This window comes from Hyperolius riggenbachi, chromosome 7, assembly GCF_040937935.1.
Source record: "Hyperolius riggenbachi isolate aHypRig1 chromosome 7, aHypRig1.pri, whole genome shotgun sequence".
In the NCBI taxonomy this organism is placed as follows: domain Eukaryota; kingdom Metazoa; phylum Chordata; class Amphibia; order Anura; family Hyperoliidae; genus Hyperolius; species Hyperolius riggenbachi.
In genome coordinates, this window is record NC_090652.1 from 318,650,624 (window position 1) to 318,676,645 (window position 26,022).

The following is a 26,022-nucleotide window of genomic DNA, read 5'->3' on the forward strand; positions in this document are numbered from 1 at the left end:
TGTGTCTGCAATGATATTCTTATGGGGCAGCACATTGCGCTCTGTACACAAAGCATTACCGCATTCGGTAATTTAATTTTGGTTTACCGATCAACTTCCCAAGTTACATCTCACTAAAGCTACCTCTGCACAGAAAATCATTCCCATAATAAATATCGTGTGATGGGCGCCGAACAGGAAAAAGGGTCACCGGAGATTATTAACGTTTTCAAACGGAGCCCGGAGATTTTTAATGCTTTCTAACGGCGCTTGTGATGATTTAAGTTTACAAAATGTGCCCGTGACGAATAACGTTTATAAAAATACTAAACATATTTATCGTATTTAACTAAAACATTATTAAAAATTTAATCCCTTACGGTTTGTAAAACATTATTATTCACAAAATAAAGCGATCAGTACGTAACGTAAATTGTAATATATTTTTTTACAGTCACTATTTGTAAGCATTATTCTCCACACAATAAAGCGATCACTAAGGGGGGTTTTAGGATTAGGCACCACCAGGGGGCAGGGTCGGACTGGGCCACAGTAGTACAGTTTTTTCCCTCGGTGGGCCCTGCCTCCAGGTCTCTGGTGGGCCCCCCCTCCTTGTCTGACAGAGCTCCAATTGCTGCCTGCAGCACAAAAATTATCTTCTCAGTGCTGTAATCACTCATGCTGAGAGCAGTGGCGTAGCTAAGGAGCTGTAGGCCTCGATGCAAATTTTACAATGGGGCCCCCCAAGCACTCTATACATAACAATTGATACGACGCACCAAAACCTGCCAATGGCAACTACAGTGTCAGAGGTGCAAGAAAGGGATGAGGAACAGCTTGTTAATGATTACCACTGTTCAAAGTATCTATAGAAGTGATTATTATGAGCACATGATCAATAGAGAGGTAATACTGTAGTTGAGGGAGGGCCCTTCGGGGCCCCTTTGGCCAAGGGCACCGATGCGGTTGCAACCTCTGCGGTCCCAACCTCAGCAAAGTAGGACATTACTTCATATTGAAAGAGAGGACTCTATGCAAAGTTTTGCTGGGCAGCAGTGTCTCTGAATTACAATGCTGCTAAAATCATGTACATTTGTCCCTGTCCATAATACATCATGACCACGCCCACCTTCTGGTGCATGGCCACGCCCCTTTTTCACTGCAATCATGGGATGTGTGGGCCCCAGGTTGAAATCTCTTTGGTGGGCCCCCAGTGTCCCAGTCCGACCCTGCCAGGGGGGTCTTAGGGTTCGGCACCACCAGGGGAGATTTAGGGTTAGGCACCACCAGAGGGTCTTAAGGTTAGGCACCACCAGGGGAGATTTAGGGTTAGGCACCACAGGGGGGGGGGGATTCTTAGGGTTAGGCACCACCAGGGGGTCTTAGGGTTAGGCACCACCAGGGGAGATTTAGGGTTAGGCACCACAGGGGGGGGGGATTCTTAGGGTTAGGCACCACCAGGGGGTCTTAGGGTTAGGCACCACCAGGGAGGATTTAGGGTTAGGCACCACCAGGGGAGATTTAGGATTAGGCACCACCAGGGAGGATTTAGGGTTAGGCACCACCAGGGGGTCTTAGGGTTAGGCACCACCAGGGGGTCTTAGGGTTAGGCACCACCAGGGGAGATTTAGGGTTAGGCACCACAGGGGGGGGGGGGGATTCTTAGGGTTAGGCACCACCAGGGGGTCTTAGGGTTAGGCACCACCAGGGGAGATTTAGGGTTAGGCACCACAGGGGGGGGGGATTCTTAGGGTTAGGCACCACCAGGGGGTCTTAGGGTTAGGCACCACCAGGGAGGATTTAGGGTTAGGCACCACCAGGGGAGATTTAGGATTAGGCACCACCAGGGAGGATTTAGGGTTAGGCACCACCAGGGGGTCTTAGGGTTAGGCACCACCAGGGGGTCTTAGGGTTAGGCACCACCAGGGGAGATTTAGGGTTAGGCACCACAGGGGGGGGGGGGATTCTTAGGGTTAGGCACCACCAGGGGGTCTTAGGGTTAGGCACCACCAGGGGAGATTTAGGGTTAGGCACCACAGGGGGGGGGGATTCTTAGGGTTAGGCACCACCAGGGGGTCTTAGGGTTAGGCACCACCAGGGGGTCTTAGGGTTAGGCACCACCAGGGGGATTTAGGGTTAGGCACCACCAGGGGAGATTTAGGATTAGGCACCACCAGGGAGGATTTAGGGTTAGGCACCACCAGGGGGTCTTAGGGTTAGGCACCACCAGGGGGTCTTAGGGTTAGGCACCACCAGGGGGATTTAGGGTTAGGCACCACCAGGGGAGATTTAGGATTAGGCACCACCAGGGAGGATTTAGGGTTAGGCACCACCAGGGGGTCTTAGGGTTAGGCACCACCAGGGGGTCTTAGGGTTAGGCACCACCAGGGAGGATTTAGGGTTAGGCACCACCAGGGGAGATTTAGGGTTAGGCACCACCAGGGGGTTCTTAGGGTTAGGGATAGGTACAGGGAGGGTTCTGTGTGAGAATAGGGTTAGGTTTAGTTATAGTAAAATGTTAGTAATATTTACTAATGTTTTACACCAGTTATTACGAACACACTTATATTTTTGTTTTCATCTTTATAAACAATATTTTCAGATTTTATTATATGAAGAAACGATAAATGAAGGTTATTCACAATAATACAATTATAACGATTAAACATATATTATCATTTTTTAAACAAACGTAATTATAAGTTTCACTTTTAAAACAGGGAAGATTATCGTTTTCACAATTTGCGATTTCATACACATTATTAAATGTTTTTTTTAATTTTTAAAACATTATTTGTAAACAAAATACAACACAATATTTTTATAAACGTTGTCATGAATGATCCGGAGGTCGAGACGATTAGCGATTCTGTAGGAGGTTGAGCAGAAACTACGCCTATGCGAATCTACGCATTGTAGTTTACGGACTACGCATCGCCGTAGTATTTCGTATATAGAAAACTATGTGTAGTAAAATACGTGTAGTCATTCCGCCAAACTTCGTAGCTACGTTTGCTAGTTGGTGTCTGCCTCTTCCACCACAGCCCCTGGATCCCCCTCTTTAGACCTCAGATCAGCAGTGACCCTCAGGGCCGCAGACAGTGAAGAGGTGAGTGGTTCCCGTAGAGGTGTGTATATCAGAAGTATAGGCGTCGTTACCAGGGGATCTCCTCTTGTCACTGCTGATCTGAGGTCTAGTTAGGGGCATTTGGGGACTGTTTTGGAGGCAGCGGCCACCAACTTGAAAATGTGATCCAGTGGTGGCTGGGGAGGGGGGTAAGCCTCGCTGGGGGAACCTACCTGGCTAACCTATACTGGAGGCACCTATACCTGGCTCCCTACCTATATTGAGCCCCCTCCCCCACTGTTATAAAGTGGTGCAAATTTGTGGGTGCTTTCTGATTATTCCACATCGGGAATGGGGGGGGGGGGGGGGGGGTCTGCATCCTCACAAGTTTTCCTCAGGCAGCAAAAACTCCACCCCTGTATACAGAGCCGGGACAAGGTCCTCCAGCACCCAAGGCTGAGACAGTAAAGTGCGCCCCTCCCATCCCTCCCACCCCAGCCGCCACACACTTATTGCTATTACACTAAGAGGCCCCTCCCCCATCCCTCCCACCCCAGCCGTCACACACTGATTGTCATTAGACTAAGAGGGCCACAGGGCCCCCAAAATCCCGAACACCTTAATATCTAGTTATCTGGCTTGCAGTCACTGCTATGTATGCCCTTTTCTTATTTCTTTGTGCTTCAAACACAATTAGGAATGACAGCTGAATGAATTGTGCGCCCCTTCCTATACTGCGCCCTGAGGCTGGAGCCTCTTCAGCCTCTGCCTCGGCCCGGCCCTGCCTGTATATATGTGCCTGTGGTGGGATCTCTTATTATTTGCTATTGAGCCTTGCTGTGGTTTCTGCTGGGTTTGCTCAAGCTGATGCCTAGTCCACTCTTCCTGCCCAAATTTGGCACGGTTACTGGCTGTTGGTTTGATCACTTTGGCAGATGCCAACTGCATCACAGGGCCGTTTCATATGTTATAGTTCTGTAACTGAGAAAGGGGAAACAAATTAATTAGCAGTAGTCATAGCAGCTGCTATCGGGGCCCTGGAGCCAAGGGGCCCAGGTGGTACTTTGATGTATTCCTTATTAACTTTCTTGTGTTCCTTCACCCTATCAGTGCCCATGGACTATATTCAGTGTACATGGAATGAGAATGTATGTTGCCAATTAACTCATGTCTATAGAGGGCCCCTATGAAAGTTTTGCTATGTCTTATCTCTCCCTCAACATACAGCCAAAGTGATTAAGATCTACATTTTCGGCTCGCGAGCTACTTTAAAATTTGCCGAGGCCAGGAGATCTACCAACGTCCCAAATGCTAAGCACGCCCCCCCCCCCCCCCGCCCGCCCTGCGTAGGTTAGCCAGGTATATGTGCCTGCAGCATAGGTTACATGCCCTCAGTATAGGTTAGCCAGGTATAGGGGCCCTCAGTGTATGTTAGCCAGGTATATATACCTGCAGTGTAGGTTAGCCAGGTCCTCTGGACTCCTGGAACCTCCGGCAGGCAGGCCGCTGGCCAATAAGGATGTAGGGGAGAAGACGCGATGAGGATAGAGGGAGGAGAGAGGCGGCGCGGCCGCTACGTCATGGCTGGGGGCGGTGCCGGGCACGTTACAAGCACGCACGTTGCAGGCTGCCCGCCGCCGCCCCCAGCCATGACGTAGCTAAACATAATGAGCTGATGGCCGCAAAATTTAACGAGACTTGGCATCTTGGCCGCGATCTACCGAGAAGGTGGTCGCGATCTACCGGTAGATCGCGATCTACCGATTGGGCAGCCCTAATCTACAGTGTAAAGAAGTCCTGGAAGTGATGGTACGGCGCTGGAGGAGCTCTGATCTCAACATCGAGTGTGTCTGGAATTACATGAGGACAGCCGAGTTCCATCAAAAACCGTGTCCAAGTGCACCTTGGTTGAATAACTCCATCTGGTCGGGAAATGATAATGTTTTTCTTTAGCTGTCTGAACGTTGTTAGAACTGCCCAAAACATAAGAACTTAGCCGTAATAGTTACTGTATGCAAGAATGATGGACAAGTCTTGTTATGAGAAAGTTCAGTGCTCATTAGTTATTCTCCGCTCATTATAATGATAGCATTCATTTACTGTTTCTCCTCTATGATGTTCTATGATGCAAAATACGTCATTTTCTCCTTTATAACACTATAAAGGTAAATAAACCTTTGAGTGAATCTTGAACGCACATACTGCCTTGTGTGTTGTTTTTTTACTCCCGGTGCCACCGATTTGACCGATTACCGAAGCAGATTGTGGTGTATGCATGTATTGTGTGACTGGAGTCTCGAGAAGAACCCACCATGGTTTTTCTGACCTAACAGTGTTCCCTTTATTTTTTTGAGCAGTGTATATAAAACCACATAACTGGTACTCCTCATAATGTGGAATGTGGAGGACTAGCCCAGAGTTGTCTCAGCAGCGCAGACACACCTTAGAACCACCACCAGTATTGGAAGGGATTAAATAGATTGGTAATGCCCCCCTTACTATTCAGCACCAGGGATAGCAGGGATTCCGACTGAAATCCGTGTTGGATAATATTTCTCCTTGGTTACAGCAGCTGCATAACAACGGCCTTGAGCAGGGTTCCTTGCTGCATCGTTCAACTAAAGCTTTCATTATTTCTTCCCCCTAAAAAGTGACCTTTTGGTAGCGACAGGTAATTCTACTGGTACTGATGGAGGGGGGGGGAGCATAGCTTGTTACTCCATTAGCACTACGCACTTTACCAAGGTAATGTGCTTGTTTCTATGGTAACGCACGTTATGCCATATGTTACCACAGCAACGTGCACGTCGCCCTAGTAACATGCGTGGTGCTAATAGGTTAGCGGGAACTCCTCCTCCAGCGTAAGTGCTGGGAAAATCGCCTCTCGCTGCCTGCGCACAGCAAACATACCGGCATTCCCTGCATCAGGCCCTTCCGCCCTTATTCAAGTAACTTTTCTCCGGAATTTTCTCTCAGAAGATAATTGCTCATCATATCTAAAAGAATAAAAAGTTTTATCCTCTCAGAAATGAAAAGTGCTAAAGAGCAGATAAAAAAGGAATGTCAAACTTTATTTATATCATTTCTTGCATGATGGAAGCTTTAACCAATTAAGGACCGTAGACTTAAATCCCCTAGTGACCAAGCCGTTTTTTACAAATTAGGCCACTGCAGCCTTAAGGGCTCTCTGCAGGGCCGTACAGCTCAGCACACAGGTGATTTACACCCCCCCCTTTTCTGCCCACCAACAGAGCTTTCTGTTGGTGGGCTGCGATCGCTCCCCTAATCTTTATTTATTTTTTTTACAAATATTTGTTTATTTTCATAATACATTTCTCTATTTTTTTACTTTTTAATCCACTTCCCCCCCCCACCAGCCAATCAGTGCGATCGCCTATGACAGCGGATCGCTTCCCTGCCGCCCAGGGGGACAGTCATGTCACGCGGCTGTCCCCAGTGCATCGCTGCCATAGATCTCAGCGCTGTACAGAATAAATAGACGTTTCGCTGTCTAACAGTCTCCTAGCACCGATTGCTGCTGGGAGACTGATGACAGAGCTCCATCATTCAAGTGGAGATTTGCGTGCAATCTCCTGCAAAACCGCGCATTCATTTCACGCCAATCAGTGATACGTGGTCGGCAAGGGGTTAAAGGCATTTGATGGACCTCCTTGAAGAAAGCTCAGTGGAAGAGGTTATAGGATATGGGCCTCTTTCCGGCTAACGGCTGGACAGCACACTTGCCGACCAGTGCAATTCAGGTGCAATTTAAGTGCAATTCAAATTGCAGCGGTTGTAACATCACATGTGCCAATAACTGACACATGGTGGCATTACCAGGTGGCAGAGGCTCGCGACATGTCACGTCTGAGTGCGGCTGCGCTCACATGTAACTATTGGGCGGGGCCACCTGTCCAGCGCGCGAACCAAGTGCCAAACAGCGCTAGCCGATGCAGTAGAGCAGCTGCCCATCAGAAAGAGGCCTGCGTGTGCTGCTGAGTGAGGGAAACCCCTGGAAGCCGCTAAAAGATGTCAAATGCTTTTTCACACGCTTGCCGACTGCCGGCATGCGCCCGTGAGAACCGACCCTTTGGTATTAAGGTGTGAATTATTATTCTGGTACGTTTATCTGAGATACAAAAGGACACAACTTCTTAGTGTTGGGGATGGAATTTATCAGGTGACTTTATTACACATATTTTTCTTACACAGAAACCAGTCAATACAGATAATTTGTTTTACTATTTATTTTATTTTTTTTACAAAATTACACATTTATTTTGTAACACTGTTTTTATTGAAGTGTAAGAATTTGTTCATATAGAGTAAAAGATCAGCAAAAAAGCACCAATAGGAGCAGCATAAAAATCCAAATATGAGAGGAGAGCAGACAACCAAGTTCAACAGCCTTGTGTGGGAAGACAGTACTTTGACAACTGCAGGACAACTGTAGTGAATGGTATACGGAGGCTGCAATATTTATTTCCTTTTAATCAATACCAGCTGCCTGGCAGCCCTGCTGTTCTACTTGCTTACAGCGAGGTCTGAATCACACCAGAAACAAGCATGCAGCTAATCTTGTCATATCTGTCAATAATGTCAGACACCAGGTCAGATAGTAGAGGTAATTCTCCGGAGCAGATGTCCTACACCGTGGTGCAGATGTCTAGTAGATTGTATTTTGCATGCAAACTATAATGGATGCTAAACTTTCTCCATAAACCAGTATTGCATTGTTTGGATGAGGGGCGTGCATTTTTAGTCCAGGAGGGGCGGTGTACGCCACAGCGATTAATCATTCAATTGTAGTATTAGGTCAGGGATGCGCAGCCTTCTACCTGTATTTGTTTCCATAATAATGTCAGACACACCTGATCTGCTGCATGCTTGTTCAGAGTCTATGGCTAAAAGTATTGGAGACAGGTGATTAGCAGGGCTGCCAGGCAACTGGTATTATTTAAAAATAAATAAATATGGCAGGCTCCATATACCTCTCACTACAGTTGTCCTTTAATCAAAAGAGAAAAAAAGAAAAATATGGTTCAACAGGACCTTGCTGATGTTTTAATCCCTAAAAATAGCTGTGAAGTTATCAGATGAATACATAAAATATTCCATAATAAGGTAACTCAGTGCCGAACAAGAATAGAAAATCAAAAGAGAAGAGAGGTAGAAAATAATACAAGGAAAAGTAGGTCAATCACCCTTGTGTGTCCCCAGCATACAAAGAAGAGCACAGGTTGTGTAGAGATCAGGTCCTACAACAATACACCATTCCAATGATAGTAGCTACATACTCAGAAGAAAGTTCCAGAGAATTCTCTCTATGTACGGTAGGCATATTTGTTGGGGGGGATAGCAATAGGACGTCAAGGAGGAAGATCATTGTTCATGGATCCCAGATCTTGTTATATTTTTGTTCTGTGTGCCTAAGAAGGGCAGTATGATATTCAATCAACTTAGTCCAGTTAATTTTGGCATTGTCAGGAACCGGCCCCACGACAAGCCTGCAGAAACGGTTCCCGACTGGGGGTTTGACCAGATCGAGAGGGGAAGCAGCCTTATTCAAGCTAACACAAGTCTATCACCCCTCAAAAATACTTCTCACTGCCACCACTAGCTGCTGCTAGACACTTCAACAATTTCCACTCTGCTGTCAAAGGGCCTGCACTCAGTCCAGTGTTTTCGTATTTGGTTCAGCTGCGTGCTTAGGCTAAAATACGGGAACGCCACACACACAATGCAATCACCCAGTAGCAAGGCACAATCCCAGCAGTACAATCAGGCACTGAACTTGTAACACAAATTACACTGCAGTCACTCTCTAGGACTAAGAGCTCCGTTAGTACATCAGAAGTCAGGCTTATTAAATAAATATTTAATATTCCAAAAAGTGGAACAGTGCAGAAAGGAATATAAACAAAAGATTTACAAAAACAAGGTAAAAATTACAAAGACACACAACAAGACAGTTTGCAAAAATAAAAACGGGAATCAAAACAGAAATGGAACTTTTACCAGCGCCAAGGTCCAACTTGGCCGTGGGAGGACACGGTTTTTCTGATTAGATCAGGATCATCCCTAGCTGAGCGCTACCTCCAGGAGAAGACAAGTTGTGAATGGCATACGCTGACTTACATAGGCCAACCTGTAGCTCGATGCCATTTAATGTTCAGATCCAGAAATAATCCAATTTCCTTAGGTTGTGACAGCACATCCTTGCTTGCTGTGATATGCAAATTCCAAAGGTTCCTGTTTTAGCTTTCAACTTTCCAGACTCAGTCAGTCCGATAGTATATTGGGACAACAGGGGGCTGTTTACATATACACAGAGCTCAAAGTAATGCAGGCCCTTCCAGCCCAACTGGTTGGGTAATTATCTAATTAAGAGTTTCCTTGCTAGAGGTTAACTAAATATCACACAATGGCCAGGTGGGCTATTTAGCTTGGCTGGTCTATTCAATTGAAATCAGATTTACATTTTCCTTTTTGAGAGGTGCAAACTCACAATTTCCAGGTGACCATTCTTTCAACCTCCGCAGCCAGGCTGTCTCTAACAGACCTACACATAGTACACAGCAGACATAAAATAAAAAATATGGCTTCTGTATTATATACACTATCACAGATAGCTGCTATATTATCACAGGCAATAATTTCAGAAAGTGAGGGAGCAGCTACACTTCGCCAGTGAGAAGCTGTCGATAATCTGGGAGCAGTTAGGATCTGCTTAATGGGGTATTTTTCAATTCTAGGGATGGGTTTGCTTAGAGGATACAAGGGTATCGATAAATCTATAACCTTTGCTATCAAAACCTGTATTTCTGTCCATAAAGGCAATATTACTGGGCAATACCGGAAGATATGTTCAACTGCATGACCACAACCCCTCCGGCAACAGTTAGAAACTTCTGGGTATATTTTAGACAAGACATCCGGGGTCCTATACCACCTAAAAAGAAATGTATATTTCTTTTTCTTTAACTTGTGTACACATAGACGTTACTTTAGCATTACTCCATATGGAAACCCAATCTTCTTGGTCGATAGAATGGCCTGTGGCTTTTCCTGTGTAGTAACCGTGACTGAAGTAGCTCCGCTTTATTCCTACATGGAACCACTAGGGTTGATAGGGTGAGAGGAGAAGAGGCAAAGCAGAGTGGGTGAGTGTAAGCTGAGTGTAATTTTTTTCATGGGGATTAGCATTTCATATGTCTGAAGTAATGTTTGCTGTATTTCATATGTTGGTGATAAAATGTGCTGAATTTCATATGTTTGAGGTAATGTTTTCTGCATTTCAGATGTCGGAGATAACATTTGCTACATTTCATATGTCTGAGGTAAAATTTGTTACATTTCATATGTAGGCGGTAACATTTGCTGAATTTCATATGTTGGAGGTAAAGTTTGCTGCATTTAATATGTGTGAGGTAACATTTGCTGTATTTCACATTTCACATGTTGTACATAAAATTGCATTTTGCATGTTGGAGGTCACCTGGGCTAGCCTTTCATATGTCGGAGGTATTGTTTGCTGCATTTCATATGTCGGAGGCAATGATTGCTGCATTTCATATGTGTGAAGTAACATTTGCTGCATGTCCTATGTGAAAGTTAATGTTTGCTTTATTTCATATGTGGGGTAACATTTGCTGCAATTCTTTTGTTGGAGGTAATGTTTCCTGAATTTCACATGTGGTTGGTAATGTTTACTGTATTTCATTTGCAGGGTAACATTTTATGTGTGTGTGATAAAGTTTGTTGCATTCCATATAGTACTGTGCAAAAGTTTTAGACTGGTGTAAAAAAATGCAGTAAACAAATAATGCTTTCAAAAATGGAGGTGTTGATCATCAAGCAACAAAATGCAGTGAATGAACAAAAGAGAAATCGAAATCTAATCAATGGGTTTGATTCATTAACTTGTGCTGCTGTAGCCGCATGAGTTAAAATCCAGCATCGCGAGTTAAATACATCACGCGCACGCTACATGCGGTAGTGCTGTGTCTCATGTGGTGCTAAGTTACGGGCACTCCTTACACGGTACTCATGCTCCATCTACAGCGAGAAGTGAAGTATAGCGACTGCATGGCCACTACTATGTCAATTACCGTCGTTGCGGCCATGCTAGTGAAGTATTGCAGTCGGACTACTGCACATAGCGTGCACATGTTGTATTTAACTCACGACGCTGGATCAATCCCAATATTTGTTGTGACCAACAAAACAGCATCAATTCTTCTAGGCACACTTGCACACAGTTATCGGAAATGCCAATTTCCGCTTCCGAGGAAAATCTGCTTTCAGCCATTGTCGATTACCGATTCCGATTTCCGCATTCCGATGTGGATTTTCACGAAAATTTCCGCTGACTTTAACATTGATTTTCTCAAAAACAAGAAGGTCTTTTTGAAAAAAATGTTTTGCTCTTGTTCCCACTCTTCTGCTTTGTCGGCTTTACTATTAACCTCTAAAGTCGGCGGCATACCGCATATCGGTAATGCAGATCTTCCGTATTTCACATTACAGTCAATGGCTGCTGACTTTAGCGGTTAATAGAAAAGTCCCCGTAGGTGCTAGATTTTCAGGCTATGTCAAGCAGAAGAGTGGGAACCAGAGGAACAGGAGATGTTGGCATCTTTACTTCTGGCAAGGCACATCGCTGCAGAATGTTAGTTATGTAGTGAACGGAAAGAAAACTTGGTCTCCCAGAGTGCTCAGGGGTAGGGGGCGGAGAAGGCTGCATGACATCATAGCCTAGGCTAAACCTCATTGAGAGGGCAGATTTAATAAACAGCAACAGGCCCGGATTTACCTCACAGGAGCCAATAGGCACACATGTCCTAACACCATAGACTTCCCCCTCCATGGACCCACAAAACCCTGCAAAACTGCACCACTATTGTGCTGACTGTCCCAGTTGTCAGTTCTCCCTAATTGCCCTTGCCTGTCATAGGTAGCTACAGGGGCCCCTTAGCATTATGTTGCCAGAGGTACTCTCAGTATTAAGTAGGGTGCAACCGACTGAAGGGAGATCTCGTCAGTAAATAGCTGGGTGAGTAATCTCTCATTTACAGTCCCAACATGACTTTGCACATGGAAGGAAGGAGAGAGGCACTTAATGAAGGGAATGAGCCATCTTTCCCTTATCAGGCGCCTGTAGGCACATGCCTACACTGCCTTATGGTAAATCCGACCCAGAACAGCAATATAAGAAAGAAGTGTTTCTGATGCTGGAACCAGGATAATTGAGGTAAAATGGGTGTCCTAAATAATTATCTCACTCTTCTATGTGTCAACATGGTTCCTCCTTAATAGCAATGCTGGAACTTGCAGCCGTGGAACCCGTCAAGTCTTGAACAAGAAACGGATCATTTTTCTGAAGAATTCCATAAAATTGTTCCTCAGCACCTTTCTCCGCGACCTTCTGGAGGAGGAGAGTGTTCTTCTGTATACTGGTTACCTTGAGTCTAATCTCCTCCTCCTCATGCTGGTTAATGACCATCTCGTCACGTAGAGACAGCAGAATAGGATCGAGGAGTCCAATCCGCTCACACAGAGCTCTGTGATTCCTCCGTACAAAGATTCTCCCACCTGAAAGGACAACAGTTTAAACACGGCATCAACCCATAAAGTAGACCTTGTTGGTTGTCTTGTCTAGCCTTGCTTGTTGCCTTCTATAAAATACTAATTTATCATGCTTGCCTTTTATACAGTGTGGTGTACGAAACGTTGAGGGCGTAACTAGGCCCCACCGGGCCCCCCTGGAGAATTTCAGAGCGGGCCCCCCCCTCTTCCTGGGGCCCGTTCGGGGCCGTTTTGTGGGGGCTGGAGGGTTGCAGCGGGCAGATACATACCTTCCGTGCGTTCCACCGCATACTCCTCGTTTTAGCGTCTATTGTCACTTCCGGAAGTGATGTCAGACGCCAGAGTGAAGATTATGTGGTGGAACGCAAGGAAGGTATGTATCTGCCCGCTGCACACACTGTAACTTAGCTGGAGGGGAGCGCAGAGGGGAGAGCCCCGAGGTGAAGGAGAGGGGGGGAACTTCCCCTCTCCCCGCCGACTGTGGCCAAGGCTTACCCCTCATGCTGCCACCCCTCCAGCCCCCACAAAATGGCCCCGAGCGGGCCCCAGGGAGGGGGCCGGGCCACCCCCCCCCCCGCAGGCGCAGGGGCTGCAGGGCCTATTGGTACGCCAGTGGTTGAGGGGGTCACTGCTGCTGATTGGAGGGTTGCATAAGGACAACACGGGCACCCTAGGTGTTTTCTTGGAGGGCAGATGAGATACAGAGGCATGTTCTCTGCCTCATGACATTACTCTGTGTCCCCCCACCGCCGCTCTCTGCCCACCCACCGCCACGCTATGGCCTGGCAATAATATTTGTCCACCCGCCAGGGGTGTTCCTGCAGGATTTCCTGAGCTGCCATTGGGCAGCTCTCTCTCCCTGGCCGCACCCCCACCCACTCCCCCGCCTCTCTGCACGCTGCGAGAGACACACACAGTCTCTGTGACAGCGTGGTTCACAAAAGTAAAAGTGTGCCAGTGCGGCCTACGGGAGTGGTGGTTATGCAGGCTACCTGATCCGCTCAGCCCCAATTGGATCCCCCTCCCTGGTTCAGGTAGCCAATTTTTTGTTGTTGTTATATATTTCATGAGCCCATCTCGGGCTACCTTTAAAGGGAGTTTGAAGCGAGATGTACATGGAGGCACTCAGCAGAGTCAGCACTGGGCGCCAAAACCAGGCCCCCCATAGCAGCAATGTTATGCTGCGCAGGGCACATAAGAGTAATTCAGGGCTGCAGCGATCGCTGGACCTTGAATTACATCTCCCTCCAAGTTGTGACAACTGGGAAGGGGAATACTATTTAAAGGGACTCCGAGCTCAAATTAAAAATTAAATTAGTACTCACCTGGGGCTTTCTGCAGCCCAGTGTAGGTCAGGAGGTCCCACGACGGTGTCCTGGCTCTTCTCCTAGGCCCCACTCCGAAATTGCTGCCTGGCGGCAGCCCGGCGCCACCGGGCCGAAAGTCGGGCTCCTTCTTCTGCATATGTCACGGCTGACGTCATCACGGCGGCCGGCGTGACAGTACGGCACATGCACGCTTTAATCGCGCATACGCCGTACTGTCACGCCGGCCGCCGTGATGATACGAGGCGGCCGGCGTGGTGACGTCAGCCGTGACATTTGCGGAAGAAGGAGCCCGACTTTGGCCCGGTGTCCCCGGGCTGCCGCCGGGCAGCCATTTCGCAGCGGTGCCTAGGAGAAGAGCCAGGACGCCGTCGTGGGACCTCCCGACCTACACTGGGCTGCAGAAAGCCCCAGGTGAGTACTAATTTCGTTTTTTATTTTGAGCTCGGAGTCCCTTTAACTACCTAACCACCACGTCATGCCGATGGGCGTGAACGCGGTGGCAGCCCCAGGACCACCTAATGCCAATTGGTGTGACGTCTGGGGCGATGTTTAGCAGGAGATCGCGTGCCGATGTGTGCGCTTGAATGACGGACCTCAGCTCCATCATCCGTCTCCCAGAGGTGATCGCTGCTAGGAGACTGTTGGACGGCGAAACCACAGTCTATTTACACTGTACAGCGCTGCGATCTACCTCAGTGCTGTACTGGGGACAGCCGTGTGACACGACTGTCCCCCTGGGAGGCAGGAGAGTGATCAGCTGTCATAGACTGATACCTATGACAGCTGATCGCGCTGATTGGCTGGCGGGGGGAGGGAGGGAGTGTAATAAAAATTAAAAATAAAAATAGCAAAATGTATTTAAAAGAAAAGCAAATAAATATTTGGTGCCCAGTTGTACAACCCTACAGCGAGGCCTCAAAGCTACAGTGGCCTAAATAGAAATAAATAGCCTGGTCACTAGGGGGGTGTAAGCCTGTGGTTCTCAAGTGGTTAACGGCGCCGGGGAGTTTTGCGGCAGCAGGGAGAGCCGTCATTCAGCTCATCCTGCACCCAACTCACCAGCCGCACAAATACGTCAGCAAACAGAAGCTTACACTCTATAAGTTACAGTTCCACTTACCGTCTTCTACCTGTACCTGTGTATTGCATGCTGTATTGTCTCGAATGTCTCCTGGAAAATAATAAAGATGAAAAATATGTGTTAGCTGCACAGACTTCCTTAGGGAACGTGTTCATAATCAACACTGAAATCCCTTTCAGAAACCTTATTTTATGCAAGAAATGGGATACAGGTGGCTTCCCCTGCTGTCCCCTCATTGGTAGTTTGGAAGAAGAGAATAGAAGAGTCCACCCCTCAGAATATGAGTATACGCTTATAGAGACTCTGTATATAAACACTCCTGCTAACAATTCATGCTCGTGCAGTCTGCTGCTCCCGTGCAATCTCACACTGGTTTATGTGCAGCGTGAGTTCCCTACAATTGTTGAACCTGCCAGACCTCTGCATGAATCCCGGCATAGGAGTATGAAATCATTGCCTGTTATGCTGACGGGTATAGGTAGAGAAGGGACCCTTTACAATAACGAGGAGACCTCATCGCTGGTGAAAGGGTCTAGTGCACAATGCTATTGCATGCAATCCATTTTGGACGCTAATGTTCCTTTTCTTCAATCGCATAATCCTGCAACCTCATTGTTTTTAATGCTTCTAGTTTTCCAGCTTGATGTGAATGTCATGAGTTCAGGGGTTAATGATTGTTTGTTAATAATATGGGCGTCTGGATGCAATTATTTATATGATTTATGTTTGCCATTAGGAACACTTTTGGTGGTTGCTAATTGAGCTGAGGAAGTGGGACATAACCGCGAAACGCATTGCCTGTCCCTACTGTGCGCAATAAACTTTTGAAACCAACATAGAGTCATATTGGCTGTTTTTGAGATCTTCAGGAGAGGTAAGCCAACCATACCTCTCCTTTTTAAAGTTTTGAAATATTTTATTACTTTTGGGCTCCTCCTCCCATCAGTAACAATACACATGCTGTCTCTATTATAATTCAATATGGATTCTGACGTTTATATTAAGGATCACTTTAAGAATAGTGATATCCCTAGCTTTGTCTTGTAGTATATTGGCCGGGGCATATTTTTTCCTAATGATGGAACTGTACAAAATGCAGATTTACTAAACACACAGCCTAATTCCTAAATATTTTGTGTCTACACCGGGGGACTTTTTAGCCCATCTGTTTTTCCTTAATGGGAATACCCCAACAATGTACACAGGGGAAGGATAATTGCATATCGCATATAACCTGCGAGAAACCGTGCAAAGTCAATATCCTTTTATTACATAGCGAATTATTTGCACTCCAGTCTGGGATGGATTGTAACAGTTTCTCAGCATGTGACAGGCAGCTCCCTACCCCCCTCAGCCTCACAAACTGCACAAGCTGAAACTGAGAGCAGAGAGTGAGGAGTAAACAAAGCACACAGAGCCTACAGGGGGCGTGCATAACTTGTATTCATTACAACAGAGGCAGCCCATTCTTCTCTTGGTCGAAAAAGTTTGACAAAGAAAAGATTAGATATATTACAGAGACAGTGCAACTAGAAAAGGCTGCAGTAATCCAGACCACATTAGAACAGGTATAGGAACTTATTGGATAGAAGAAATAAGGCTGAAAATTTTGATACAGAGTCTCTTTAATAAAATGCATGATTTGATGTAAGCAAATTATCTTGTGGACCTCGTTCTATTCAAATAACTAACGGTAATTGCTATCCCTTTTAATGTCCTGCATTAAAGCTCAGGTGGAGTGTTACCTTCAAGTCTCTGAGACTGAATGGACTGTGGCAACTTCTGAATGAGAATGAGTACCAGGGATGAGTACTTACCTGGGCTTCCTCCGGCCTATAGCAATCTAAATGGTTTCTCATTGTAGTTCTGCTGCCCTCCAGCGCACTGCCAGCCCCTCGGTACTCCAGCCACAGCTGTCGTTGCAGGCTTACTGCACCTACCGATTGCATGCCATGGCTGGACCCGTGTGTCCTACTCTTGTGCAGTTTGTCTTTGTGTACTGCCCAAGCACTCATGGCCGCGGAAATGCAATGCAGAGAGGCACACACATGCGCATGTGCACTAGGCCGCAAACAAAGCAGGGGTTGGGGAGTTTTCAGAGGGGGCAGCAGCACCTTAGAGTGCGGAACTGCAGCAAGGGACCAGATAGACTTCTGCAGGCTGGAAGAAGGCCCAGGTAAGTTAGAGATAGCTAATTTGGAAAGGTATTTAGTTTAGGTCTTGCTTTTATTGTAAAATTGTGAAAGCCTGTGAAGTATATTATCTTGTATGTCACTTTACATATGTGAACTGCAGCTTCATTAACTCAGGACTACCTAACGTCAATCGGCGTAAGGTCCTGTGGCATGTTTTGCAGGAGATCACGTGTGCTGATGCGTGCGTATCTCCGCTTGGTTGGTGATCGCCGGTAGGAGAGTGGTAGACGGCGAAAAAACCCTTTTTTCACTGCGTACAGTGCTGCAATCTAAGGTAGCGCTGTACTGGGGACAGCTGTGTGACACGGCTGTCCCCTCCAGAGGCTCAGGGGTGATCGGCTCTCATAGGCCGAAGCCTATGACAGATGATCACAGAGATTGGTTGGCGGGGGGAGGGAGGGAGCAATAAAAAAATAAATAAAAAAAATAGGACATTTATTATAAAAATAAATATTTGTTAAAAAAAACAAAACATTGGGGGAGCGATCAGACCCCACCAACAGAAAGCTCTTTTTGTGGCGAGAAAAAAAGGGGGGGGGGGGGAAATCACTTGTACGGCCCTGCAGCGAGGCCTTAAAGCTGCAGTGGCCCATTTAGTGAAAAATGGCCTGGTCTTTAGAGGGGTTATAGTCCAGTGCACACCAAAACCTCTAGCAGATCTGCAAAATGCTAGCGGTTTTGGGAGCAGATTTCAGAGCGATTCTAGGCATGTTTAGAGAGGATTTCTAAACATGCCTAGCGGTTTTGGCTGCGTTTTTGGGTAGCAGATTGCACAAATTGTTACAGTAAAAGCTGTTACTGAACAAAAACTTCTGGCAAACCGCTCTGATCTAGCATTTTTCAAAGCGGTTTGCGTTTTTCCTATACTTTACATTGAGGCAGAAATGCTTCTGCAAACCGCAAACGTGCAGCAGGAGGCACGTTTGCGTTTTGCTACAATCCTCAAACCGCCGGTGTGCACCAGCCCACTGAAATACATTAACCGAGTGGTTTGGCAGGCGGATGAGGCCGGCGGATCGCATCAAAAACCGCTCGGTGTGCACTGGGCCTAACACTGCAATCCTCAAGTGGTTAAAGTTATTTGCATTACATATGTGTGAGATACCATAGTATTTATCATATGTATTACCTTTGATTGCATCTGATGGCCTGTTCACACAACTGACAACATTCCATGAGAGTAATATCAAGTGTATCCTAGAGTGGGAGTGTCAGGCTCACTAGCATTCACCGTTTCCTTTCAGCACCTACGCCCTTATCTCCACCACGCTCTTCACCTATAGCCAAGCCCGCTAAAGGGAGACTGGTGGCCCCCAGGATTTGTGCGTGAAAAGTATAGCTCCTGAGGCCACCAAAACCACTTACTGTGAGTACCTAAAAACCCAACATGGGAAAATGTCAAACATTGTGTGCTGTATGCAGATTATATTATTAGTATAAATGTTACCTCTGGATATTTCAGCTTCCCAGATTGTCTCTGCTGGGCTCTCCCGCGCTGCAGTTAGATAAATGTCTACATCTTTCTCTGTTACTTTCACCTCAGTGAAATGGTACAGCTCCGAGGGGTGACTGGTCTGGAACTTCAGAGTCTACAGAGGAAAAGTTGTTTTTGTAGTTTAATAGATGCTGAGGAATTGGAATCTGGGATAGTCAATGAGAAGCAAATAATTCTGAGTTGATACATTTTTTTTATGTAAATGTACATAGCTTGAAAATGTACCTATTATTAATTTATATGGCGTCAACATCTTCAGTAGCACTGTAGGTAGTACAATACAAATAGTCGGGGGCATAGACACATGAGACATTCAAAACTCAGTAAAATACAGACATTCAGCAATATGAATACATACAAAGTTGCACTGTCATAGCTACAGACCTCTGGAACCCCCCTCAACAATTTACTAGCGACGTAGTTTGAAACCCCCAAATCCTGTGTGCTTCTGTCTTTATCCTTGCGACTGCTTCTTCTCCTTGAGGTATAGGTGCCTCTAGATAGGAATCCAGGTATAGGTGCCCCCAGTATAGGTAGTAAGTAGAGATGGCCCGAACCTCCGATTTTCAGTTCGCGAACCTACCACGAAAGTTTGGTTCGCGCAAACTTTCGCAAACCGCAATAGACTTTAATGGGGAGGCGAACTTTGAAAACTAGAAAAAATTATGCTGGCCACAAAAGTTATGGAAAAGATGTTTCAAGGGGGTCTAACACCTGGACCCCCAGGTGGCGGAGTGGGCCAGGAATCGAACCCAGGTCAACTGCTTGGAGGGCAGCTATGCTCACCACTATACCACCAACACTACAGGCTGAAGCCAGCCTAGCTGGCCTGGGAAGGATGGGAAGCTAGGTGGCCATGCAACCATTCCTGCTAACCTAAAGCTTACTTGTGTCTTACAACACATTGGCCTCGATTCATAAAACTGCCTGCGAGCGGGGAAAGTCGAGCGGGGAAACACCGCTGTCGGTATTTCCGCCTTCAGGGTGGTAATTCATAAAAATTTAGCTACTTGTGACAGGCGTGCGGAGATACTCCGCTGTAGGCAGGCGTTAGGCTGTCGGGAGACGTGCGGAAACAGGGGAAGCAGGCGGAATCCCTCCGTGCGGTGTTCTCTCTGCAGCTGCTTGGGAGGTCTGTCCCATTCACTGCAACGGATTCCACACGCTTCTCGCCACATCAGAGGTAGCGGTAATACCCGTCCGCATACCGCTACCTCTAATCTTTATGAATTGACATTTGTTACTGTTGCTGTGATAATCACCGCGCAAGGCGGTGATTGATCACTCTGCTCGCAAATGTCGGCTTTTCATGCGGAAAAAGCCTTTATGAATGCATATTTTGGTGTGTGGTCGGTAAAGTGAGCGTTTTTTTGCATTTCCGAATGCGGGAATGCTTTATGAATCGAGGCCATTGGCTTAAGACTTTACCAAATCCAATGCTCCAATATGGGAAAGCTTCGCTGTTTGCGGTTTTTTTTTTTTTAAGTGTGGTGTCACAGTTCATTCATCTCTTCAACTACAAGAAAGGCCCAGGAGTAGTCTTAGCTACCATAATATGTATGTTACGGCAGGGCCCTTATTAAACTTTCTCTTACAGGGCTGAAACTGTTTTGTTCATGCGATAAAGCAAGGCGCAAAAATGAAATCATGCCTAGCAGAGGTTGGTTTTGGTCCATCAACCTCTAGGTTATGGGCCCAGCACACTTCCGCTGCGCCACTCTGCAGTCTGCTTACATTTGTATACAATCTTTAAGTTTAAGAAGGGTACATTAGTTGAAATAGTTACACTACAATCTATGTTACAGCAAAGCCCTAATGACACTTTCTCTTAAGGGGCTATGGCCATCCATAAATACCTAAGCAAGCTCATTTTTCTGTTGGATATATCATAATGGTACATGCTAGGCTGGCTTCAGTATGTAGCATTGTAGTGTGTTGTGTTGGTGGTATAATGGTTAGGATAGCAGCCTACCGAGCACTAGACCTGGGTTCTATTCCTGGCTAATGTGAGTTGGCTTTTGAAATCCTACAATTCCCTAAGCAAGCTCATTTTTCTTTTGGTTATATCACAATGGTACATGCTAGGCTGGCTTCAGCATGTAGCATTGTAGTGTGTTGTCTTGGTGGTATAATGGTTAGGATAGCAGCCTACCGAGCACTAGACCTGGGTTCGATTCCCGGCCAATGTATGTAAACTGGCTTTTGAAATCCTACAATTCCCTAGAAGACGAGACCCTCCTCCCATTGGTAGGAGAAGGGAGGAGAAAAAGGACTAAGGGAACAGTTAATAGGGTCTATGGGCTACCATATAGAATAAACAAGGTTACATTTGCGATTACTTAAATTTTTCCGCTGGAATCCGGAATTCGGCGGAATTTTGCAAAAATTTTCATAGCGACGGAATTCAGTGCTGGTGGAATCCACAAATTTTGGCGGAACGGAATTTGCTCTTTCTGATCATCCCTACTGGTGGTGCCTAACCCTAAATCCCCCCTTAGTGATTGTTTTATTGTGTGAATAATAATGTTTTACAAATAGTTAATGTAAAAATATATATCACAATGTACTTACTGATCGCTTTATTATGTGGATAATAATGTTTTACAAAGAGTAAGTGAGAACATTTTAAACAACGTTTTAGTTAAATACGATAGATATTTTAAGTGTGTGTACAAATTATTCATCAGATTTAGCCATTGCTCGGTTTATCAGATGGATAATAGTGTTTTATAAGTATTAAGTGTGAAGATCGATATATTATGATTTTGCTGTTGCGCAGTTTATTTGGTGGATAATAATGTTTTACAGAGTGTTATTAAAAAAAAAAAAAGTATATTATGATTTATTTGTTGACGGCTTTATATGTTGAAAATAATGATTTATGAAAAGTGATTAAATATTACATTACGATTTAACTCAAAACTGTAAATAAGCATTATTTTATGTGTAAACGTTACTGGTCGCCGGTGAAGTTGGGAAACATAAATGATCACAGATGCAGTTTGAAAACGTAAATTATTACGGGCGCTCTTTTTACTTGCTCGGCGCCCGTCAAACGATATTTAATATGGGACTCAATGGCGGTGCCCTTTTTGTCCACCTGCCTCATGCGCCCAAATTTCCTGTCACCGTTAAAGCCCAGCCAGGCTCTCCCCTTCTTATACAACAGTCTCAGTACCATTTTTTTTTCATTAAAAACCCTACACAACACAGGTTTAAATCCATAATTTACCGAAATTTTAAAAAAAAAAGGTAATTAGCTGTCACCATAAACAAACACACACTCTCATTCGCTGTGAGTTTATGAAACTGTCAAACTGACTTAGATACATTTGTAATAAAAGATGCGATCCTTACCAGAGGACGCACTGATGCCTGTGGCTGTCCCGTGATGAGGTATTTTGTGTTAGAATATACAGTGGTGATTGGCTGCGAAGGCTTCACTATTCTCTGAAATCCAAAGTTCCTCTCTTCTTTGTCTAGATACTGAATAGAAAGGGGAAGAGGTGAACGAACATCTGTATACGAGAATGTGTGAACTCCATGCAGATGTGTCTCTGGAGACATCTCCACTGGTCTCCAGCCCAGGAGAATTCTACAACATAAGACTTGTCATGGCCCATATGCAATTACAATTTCTAGGAGATCATTTTCATCTTCTCTCTAAACTAACTTTTCAACATTTTACAATTAAGTAAAAAAAAAATGTAGAAAAGGTACTATTCAAATTATTTTTAGTATTTTCTTGCTTGCTAGTGGCATAAAAGCCATTTTTCCCTTCTCCATAATACATTTTTATTTTGAAAATTCAGTACAGTACAAGATAAAGTAGTTTCAGAAACATATCAAACTTGTACAGATATACATATGACAGATGGAATCAGGATACAGAAAGTTCACAGAAATCTAGGGCTGTAAAGGTAATTCCAGTGTCTTGGACCTCCATATAGAGTAGCATAAGTAATATAGGTTGTTATATTGACCATGAATATATTTTATAGCTATAGTTGCTTCGTCTAACATTCACTAGTGTGGTGATGTATCATCCAGTCACGAATCATACAAGCATGACTGACTAGAGTCAAACACACCCAGCTAGTAGCTATATATGATTGTCACAGATACCTTATGGTCTGCCAATCATAGAGATTAATGCTGCGTACACACTGGCGACTATGGTAGTTTGAAACAGCTAATTAACGATCGTTCCGCCGACAATCGGGAAAAAAAACTTTACCCAACGATCATTAACACGAACGACAAAAGAACGACATCGGAACGACGGAAATATCCAACCTGACGGATCGTATCTACCGACAATCGTTACAAAACTATAGTGTGTACAGACATCGGCCGAGAACGATCGTTACAAGGGCCAATGCGCCTGCGTTGGATTCTGCCCAGCTTCAGTACTTCCTTTGTAGTGCAGCCGTAAAGATTGTTACAATGCTCATTTCAATTAAACTTTGTGTTCAAGTTCACAAACCTATATTTGTATCTATTGTAACTCCATGTCAGTGTTTTTTTTTTTTATTTTATATTAGTATGTACGCAACATTTCCTTCTGATCGTTCTTTTCTGTGAGAACGATCGTTACAATGTGTATGATGATCGCTGCATCCTATCGTTGCATTCCTATCGTTGCCGTATCGTTCGTCTTTCAATTATCGTTCCTAGCGAACGATCGTTATCGCAAGTGTGTACGTAGCATAAGTATCACACAGGGAGGTAAGGAACAATGTATGTGTACATAGTAAAAAAGGCCTTGTAGGAAACATAAAAATAAAAAAAGGGAGAGAAATAAGAGAAGAATAGTATGAATAAAATGTTGGTACCAAGATTCATGAAAAGATGTCAGTTGCCTAGAATAATAATCATTTGCAACTAAGCCTGTATACTCTAAAGCAATGGTGAGCAATATGAAACATTATATTCTGAATATGGAATAATAGAAAAAAAAAAAGAAACAACAACTGGATATTTGAAGAGGAACTCCAGTGAAAATAATGTAATGAAAAAAGTGCTTCATTTTTACAGTAATTATGTATAAATGATTTAGTCAGTGTTTGCCCATTGTAAAATCTTTCCTTTCCCTGATTTACATTCTGACATTTATCTCATGGTGACATTTTTACTGGTGGCAGGTGATGTAGCTGCTGCTTGCTGTTTTGGCAGTTGGAAACAGCTGCAAACAGCTATTTCCCACAATGCAACAAGGTTCACAGACAGGAAACTGCTAGGACCATGGTCATGACTAGGGATGCTCATTCGGATTCCGCGGAAATGCAATTTCCGAAATCCCGATCGGAAATTGCATTTCCACATTGGATTGCGGAAATCTGTAATGCAAGTGCCGTAGGCGGATTTCCGCCGGAAATCGCAGAAATTTCCGCCGGAAATCACGGAAATTCCACCCGACTTTAACATCAATTTTCTCAAAAACTATAAGACCTTTTTGAAAACTTTTTTTTTTGCATCTTGTTCACAAGATTCAGTTTAATAAACCCTGAAAATTTGGTGCTTCTAGGATTTAAGGGGGCTTTGCTATTAATCACTAAAGCCGGCGGATTTTTACTGTAATGTAAAATGCAGAAAATCTGCATCTGCCTACTTTCTGAATTTTACATTACAGTAAAAATCAGCCGACTTTAGCGGTTAATAGCAAAGCCCACGTAAGCCCTAGAAACACCAAATGTTCAGGGTTTATTAAACAGAAGCTTCTGAACAAGATGCAAAATAAAGTATTCATAAAGACCTTATAGTTTTTGAGAAAATCGATGTTAAAGCCGGGCAGAATTTCCGCGATTTCCGGCGGAAATTCCGCATTGAAATGCGGAAATTGGTAGCGGAAAGCGGAATCGGTAATTTGCAATGGCGGAATGCGGATTTACCGCGGAATCGGAAATTGGCATTTCCGACCATCCCTATGACATCAAGCTATGGGAGGGGTTTCACTACAATATCAGTCATACAGCGCCCCCTGATGATCCGTTTGAGAAAAGGAATAGATTTCTCATGTAAAAGGGGGTATCAGCTACTGATTGGGATGAAGTTCAATTCTTGGTCACGGTTTCTCTTTAACAATAACCGTATAACCACTTAATGAGTCTTTTCAAAGGGAGCAAAGGGAAGAATGTAATGGCGTGAAATATTCTACGATAAAAGCCATTTTATTGACAAAGTTTGAACATATTACTAAGAAGAAAATTCAGGAGAAAAAAAAATGAATTGCTTAAGGGCCAATGTGTTTTCTTTTATCCACACAAGTGAGAAAAGTCTGAAAACTTTCATTAACCTCAAACTCCACCTTCATGAAGGACAGTAAATGCTCACTAATCTGACCAACAAGAATAATCTCTAAGGGTTCCATTAAGGAAGCTAAGGGGAGCCCCAGAAGCAGTTTAAAAAATGCTGTGCCTAACTGTACTGAATTATTACAGAAATACATTAAATTGCCAAAAGCATCTTTGGCTTCCATATTGGTCAATACACTGCGCAATGTTTGGCCTCTTTCACACTTGCACGTCAGGCATACATTGTGTTACACTGTTTTTCTGCAGGATAACGCCACAGCCATGCAAGTCTATGGGCCCACTCACACTTACTGTGCTATGTTGTGGCAAAAGCATCCAAATTACTGCCAACCTCCGCCATTACCCTCCGACGAGTCAACAGGCGACACAAATTTATTTTAATAGGTTGGCGGCGGTTTGCAGTGTGCGGACAACAGGAAACCCCGGGAATCCCAGTGATGTACTTCCTGTCCAGCAGGGAGTACGTCACTGATCGAAGGGCATGTGGGGGGGGGGGGGGGGGGTTATGCTGTCTCGGGGAATTCTGCCACTGGCTCATATGTGGGCATTGCAATGCCAAAAACAAAACAAAAAAAAGCTGCCGGGAGCATCCTGTGTATGAGCTGTACAGGAAAATCTAATACTCCCGATGGTGGGAGTGTAATCGAGGAGGGCCACACAGGTGCAGTGGTGCCTGTTGCCGAAAATGAAACTCTGTGCCAATGCGGGGGACTGGAGGATCGTTCTGTGGCGGTGCGGGCAGAGAGCGGCTGCAGGGGGGCTGGTAGAAGCCCCACGTAAATTAAACTCTTTTTTTTTTGTTCCCTTTGAGCAGGTGATAAGCTTCCCACCCATCTGCCCTCATTTTCATGAAACTCATTACTTCCCCACATCTGACGTCTGCAATTCAATAAAGGGAGAAGTTACCCAGGAGAAAAAGGAGAATTGTTGAAGTTAGTTCTTCCTCACACTGCTGGATAAGCGAATATTCGCCTG

The 26,022-nt window shown here is 45.0% G+C and overlaps 1 protein-coding gene across 1 annotated transcript in view; it reads right to left on the reverse strand.

The window, feature by feature from the left end:
- Window positions 1-12,280: 12,280 nt before the first annotated feature.
- Window positions 12,281-26,022, reverse strand: part of LOC137526221 (protein mono-ADP-ribosyltransferase PARP14-like) — a 138,059-nt gene continuing 124,317 nt past the window's right edge. Inside the window, exons 19-22 of the mRNA XM_068247438.1 lie at window positions 22,091-22,219; window positions 18,686-18,827; window positions 15,083-15,133; window positions 12,281-12,640 (exon numbers count right to left, since the gene is read on the reverse strand). Of these exons, the coding sequence (XP_068103539.1) occupies window positions 12,342-12,640; window positions 15,083-15,133; window positions 18,686-18,827; window positions 22,091-22,219 (621 nt within the window). The 3' untranslated portion in view covers window positions 12,281-12,341. The remainder of the gene's footprint in view (window positions 12,641-15,082; window positions 15,134-18,685; window positions 18,828-22,090; window positions 22,220-26,022) is intronic.